This window comes from Notothenia coriiceps, unplaced genomic scaffold, assembly GCF_000735185.1.
Source record: "Notothenia coriiceps isolate Sejong01 unplaced genomic scaffold, NC01 NC01_scaffold00033838, whole genome shotgun sequence".
Taxonomy (NCBI): domain Eukaryota; kingdom Metazoa; phylum Chordata; class Actinopteri; order Perciformes; family Nototheniidae; genus Notothenia; species Notothenia coriiceps.
In genome coordinates, this window is record NW_011366539.1 from 31,183 (window position 1) to 37,227 (window position 6,045).

At 41.3% G+C, this 6,045-nt stretch overlaps 1 protein-coding gene across 1 annotated transcript; it reads right to left on the reverse strand.

The window, feature by feature from the left end:
* Positions 1 to 1,792: 1,792 nt before the first annotated feature.
* s1pr4 (sphingosine-1-phosphate receptor 4) lies at positions 1,793 to 4,963 on the reverse strand. The gene is made up of 2 exons (XM_010790184.1): positions 4,947 to 4,963; positions 1,793 to 4,157 (listed from the first exon to the last, which is right to left on the reverse strand). Exon 2 carries the CDS (start codon positions 4,039 to 4,041, stop codon positions 2,812 to 2,814), a length of 1,230 nt encoding a protein of 409 aa, XP_010788486.1. The 5' UTR covers positions 4,042 to 4,157; positions 4,947 to 4,963; the 3' UTR covers positions 1,793 to 2,811.
* Positions 4,964 to 6,045: the final 1,082 nt, after the last annotated feature.

Genomic DNA, 6,045 nt, shown 5'->3' on the forward strand with positions numbered 1-6,045 from the left:
AATGGCTAGATAATCCCAGTATCATGTTGGATTTTTGTTAAACTAATGGGTCTTCATCACTCATCACAGCAGTCTACAGGGACACTTAAAAAAAGAAAGGATTAAGGATGTTTTCAACATCTCGCCCTCTTGCTATCGTCAGTATGACACACACACACACACACACACACACACACACACACACACACACACACACACACACACACACACACACGCAACATAGATTGCTGTCACTTTTCAGCGATTACCTGTCATATTGCAGCAATCGTTCTCAAAATATCTGCTGACAAAGTTGTTATTTTAATGCTTTTTTAATTGTTGAATAATACTGATATAAACATTTGACACTATATATTATCAATTTACACATTTCGAAGATTTAGGGATTAAGGTCACTGCACTGTCTTTAACCTTTTGTTATAAGTATTGATATTACCTTAATTGCATTTTAGTTTTATGTGTGTATTTGTGTGTAGTTGTATCTGTTTTCCTCATATATTGTGTAAACATACAAAAAAAAAAATTGAAATACAAGAAGTTTACTATTAATTGTAATTATTATAGATCTGGTAGTTTGCATTTTCTGTGTTTTTTGCCATAGGTTTTAGCATGTGCTTCTTTCACTGGTTTAAAGTTGGCGGGGCTCACAATTGTAAAAGTGCTAATGACTCCTGAGAACCAATCAGCATAGCATCATTTGAATCTGATGAAATGTGATTGGTTGTTTGCAACAATCAAGTCAAGTCAATCAAATCCAATCCAACTTATATTTTTGTATATAAAAGCTTCAGAACAATAACTACATGTACTTTTTCGAAACTTTTATTTAAATATTTGGATAATTAGTTATCAATATTTTAAATTATTGAGATAAATATGACTTCAATGTGTGAATGCTTTTTAAATATGATGTGAGAACTGGGCTTAAAGGTGGGGTATGTAATTTATTTCAGAAACATTTGTTTTTATATTCCATGGAATGCTCTTAACATCCCGATAGCAATGTTAAATGGTTTGACAATAAATACATACAAATATTTCATCTGTGGAAGCCGTGGCGCTGTAAAAAGCAAAACCAATCATCTGAGCCGGGCCGGCTAAAGTAACTGGATGGCTTCCTGCCTGTCAGCTTTCCATCTGTGCACAAATTTATTTCGTGCCCTCATTGGTCATGTGCGCGTTTGTTTGTGTTGGAGGAGGGGCTCTGAAGGAAGTGGCAATTTTTTTCCGGTTGTGTATTTTCAAATTCTAGCGCACTCGAGCTGGTTTCTCCAAAATTACCTACCCCACCTTTAAGTATGCAATATGCAATAAGAAAGTAGAGAAAACACATGATACTGAAAGTGGGAGTAATACAGTATTGACTGCATCTTGTGGCTTTGTATTTTTAGTCATAAAGCATTTTCTGAATCAGCCCTGGATGCTTGTGCCCTTGGGGCTGCAGACCCAGAGCTCACCTCCTCCGATCTGAACTCTAATCTGTCATCCTGTCAGAAACACAGGAAGGGAGGGCAGCCTAAAAAAAGGCCTGTTGAGGAGTGACATGAGTGTTTTGCAAAGCTTGCATAATGAGAGAACAAATGTCTTGTTTTTGAGAGGTTTAAATATGTCATTTAATGTGTAATATGGTATATTTAGAATAGTATTTGTGTTCAGGTAACTGCGATGTATTTTCAGGATGGTGAAGTGTTTTGTATCCCTCCTCAGACAAGACTTTGTGATGTGTCTCCCTCCAGAGGAAATCACAGGGAATATACTGGAAAAAAAGCATGCATCGAATGTATGAGGCAAAATAAACTTTATTCACATTTTAATCATACAGTTAAACAATCCGCTTACAGAACATTTTACAATACACACCATTTTTTTACATATTTTTCTTTTATCAAATACATTTCCATGCTTAACTGGAGCTTCCTTCTTATAAAAAAATATACTTTTTTTTTTTTTTATATTGTCCATTACCTCACATACAATTGAATTCAAAACAGTGAAAGAGACACAAAATACAGATCTAACACTCAAAATTACATTTTAAACATTGTTTGTGAACGTTGTGGGTTTAAAAAAGATGGCCACAGCAGGACGGACACATGTGACTTGTGGCAGTCATTATAAGATGTTGGTTATATATAGGTTTCGGAGTTGTTATGAGTTTTCTGGTCTGGTTAACCACCTGGGTCAGCTTCTTCCTGTGTTTATCTAAGAGGTTACTATAAAAGTGAACAATTTTGAGGCGGGTGTTTGCTGGCAATTAAGCCCCTTTAAATTCCCTAATTTGCTTTTTCTGCACAAGTCCACATTGGTCTAAAAGGTGAGTTTATTGCTGCATAGGAGAAGAACAATGGTCGACCATGCACAACAACAGATTCCTGTACACGGTCCATTTCTCTGTCAGTTTTGCATATTAGGTTGTATAAACCCGTAAGATATGATTTTATGAGATTTGATTGCAACTGAGAGATTGAAACACTTGTTTCTATCCATGTTTTTAAGATGGTCTCTCCTCTTATTTGGTCAAAATCTCTTGTGAAGGTCTGTGTGTTTATGAAAGTACTTTGTCTGCAGGTGAAGAGAACAGTTTTTTAGAGTATGCATGGAAAAAAAGAAATGTCTGATCATGAAAAAAACTGCTTATCATTGCAAACTCAAGTACACCCATTTAAAACAGGCCTTCTGACAGTGTGTTATCAATGGTGCAAGTACGTGCAGGAGGAGCACTGAACAGTCAGACCAGAACTGGGAGGAAACGGTTAGATGTGTATCAGTGAACACAGATCTTGTTGTTTGGGAGTGGAGCACTTTGTGGTTTTAACCACTTGAAACTGACAAGCAGCTGGTGGTGGAGCTCAGCCGATATTTTTTGGGTGTTCTGCGAGGCTTGTTGGGCGTCGATGGAGGCGAGACCAGGCTCAGATTTCTGATTTTGTTAAAACTGTTCCTCAGACTGTCCCTCCGGCTCTCCGAGGTACTGCTGGTCTCCTTGGAGGTGAAAGTGTCCGGGCGACAGATGCCGACCTTCAGGCAGCAGCAGCACAGCAGCTTGGCGATGTCCTTCCTCATATCAGTGCTGCCCAGGGCGTAGATAATGGGGTTCAGGCCTGAATTTAAGACCGCCAGGGAGATGCAAATGTCAGCGTTGAACCAAAGTGCACACTTGCGGGATGCACAAAAGAAATCCACCAGTAAGAGCAGAAACAGAGGCCCCCAGCACAGCAGAAACACCCCCACAATGGTCATGACAGTTTTAAGCAGACCCAGGGAGCGTTTGCGACTGCGCTGAGGGCCCAGACTTGCACTCCTGTGAACGTGGCAGTAGATGGCACCGTACAGCACGCCGATAGCCAGCAGGATGAGGAAGAAGATGATGAGGGAGAAGAAGATGTAGGTTTTGGAGTAGAGGGGGAGGAGGGTGGAGCAAGCGTCCAGGCTGCACACACAGTTCCATCCTAGCAGGGGGAGGAAGCCGATCACCAGCGCCAAAACCCAGCAGAGCGCCACCAGCCCGTAGATCCTGCAGTAGGTCTTGCTGGCAGATTTCTGAGGCAGGGGCTTCATCATGGTGGTGTAACGCTCCACGGCGATCAGCAGCAGACTGAAGATGGACGCTGCAAGGGCCACGAAAAGCATCCCTTCCCTGAAGAGCCACAGGGCCGGGGAGAGGCGGAACGTCTGGCTGCCCGACATGCAGATGTTCACCAGGTAGGCGGCGCCGGTGAGGAGGTCGCTGAGCGTGATGTTGGCGATGCACACATAGACCCAGCGGCGGCTGTGGCGAATGCGGGAGACGACGGCCACAAGCACCAGGAGGTTCTCCAGGATGATGAAGATGCTGAAGCAGAGGATGACCACCACGGGCACGCTGATGTGGCTCTGGGGGTTGGAGATGGTGCGGTTCTGCAGGCGGCCCGTGTGGTTGTAATGCCGCAGGATCACATGGTTGAAGTCGCTGGTTGTGGTGTTGTCGTTGGATGGTGTGGTGTTGCTGTGGTACAAGTGGGGGCACGAAGAAGAGGAGGGGAGGAAGGTGAAGAGGCTCATAGCAGCGATGATGGTTGTGTAGGGTACGAGCTGCACGGGAATTTGTGTGAAACTCCTGCAAACACACAGGCTATCACAGTCTGACCTCTGGAGCTCTTTCTCTGCACAACACACAGCTGAGGAGACAGAACAGAAAAGTTTCAATACAGAATTTACGGGGAAATAACACTCACTTCACCTCACTCACTTCCTCATCGCGGAGCTTTAACCCATTTAAAAGCCATCATTTAAAAGCCGCCCTGATTTGAAAACACTCCACCCAGCTGTGGTTAGCACAGGATGAGAGAGCAGCTGCAGGGGGCCTTTAAATCTCCACGTGGAGGAAATACAATACAGTATTTTCTTACAATACGGCTGTAAAATGTATTAAAAATGTAATTCCCTTTCTTAAATTCAATATTGCAAAATTTCAAAACATTTATTTTTCTTTTAAAACTCTAAAAAAACTATTAAAAGATCAATCAAAAAATGGCTAAAGCAACATTTTCCCCCAAAGGTTCATTTTTTTTAATTGTTACTACAAGGTTTTAAACTGATTATAAAACCGTTTAATGCATACTGATGCATTTATATATGACAAACATAAGTAAATGAGACCATTAGCATCAAGATTGGCTATTTCATTACTGTTATTCTGTATCATTATCATCAGTTCCACTTGGTTTGATTCCCTGCTGCAGTAAAAAACAATTAAATGGACTCTGGAGCAAGACAACATGCACCACAAAAATCTACAGAACATTTGAATTCCTAAGACATTTTTAATAAAGACAGAGCAAATTCCACATTAATAACTTGTGCACCTGAGAGTTAAACAGCATATATGCTCAAAAACATAAGATTATTTAATTTCTCCCCATTATAAAATGATACAATCCAGTAAAGGTAATTACAGCTGTACTTACTCTGGCTGCTGGTGGGATGGTGAGGGAGGGAGTGAGAAGATGTAGCATTTTCTGATGCGGAAGTAGTCACACCCAAGAAAGACCACACACAACACATACACACACACACACACACACACACACACACACACACACACACACACACACACACACACACACACACACACACACAAACAGGGTATGCAACAGAGATTGCTGTCACTTTTGTTCCATCACCTTCAAATATCAACTGTGAGAAGTTCAAAGGTTCAAACATCTTCCAATCAAATTGTTGGATAAGTATGTAATAAAATCAGTTTTTCTTACACTTTTTTGGAACATTAAGTTCATTTAGTTTTCCCAGCACATATTTCACACTCACATGAACTCAATTGCTCAAGCTGTCCTAAGATAAATGATACGGGAAAAGGCTCTTTCAACACACATGTGTCACGTGTAGTAAATGAGTAGTAAATGTTTTGAAAAGGAGTGACTCAATATTTCGAAGGATGTGTCGCAAGGAATTCACTTGCACCGTACTTCAAATTAGAGTTGTTTTCAATATTTCTCAGAAAGTAGAAAAAACAGGAACTCCCATCACATGTAGGGTGCCCCTCCCTGCAGATAGAGGGTTTCGTACATATATCACACACAGCTGTGGTTGTATCTTTGGGTAAAGAGGCAGCCACACTCTCCACTCCATGCCCTTATTATCACCATGCATGGCACACTTGTCTTCAGCGAACCTCCAACCAGCATGCACCAGCAGGGCGTATCCACAAAACTTGAAACAGGCAGTGGCATCGAGGCCGAGACCACTTTCAAGTCAACCATAAACACACAACATAAGGAGAATCAGCATACAGCGCAGTTTGCAAGCAACAGAACGTGATGCCAGACCCCACAAAATCAAGAAACCCACTTTTCCAAAATATGAGCAAAACCAGAACACATTTGCATCAAAGCCTTGTGATTATATATTTCAAGCTTTCAGCAAGCTCTAATTCTATGTCTGCACTCTAATTTTCCAATACCAGTTCTTCAAAAGCATGCAAGGGTGGTCCGAAAATAAGTCCAAAAGAAACATTTGAGAAGACAGGACTATATAATCATGCCATTA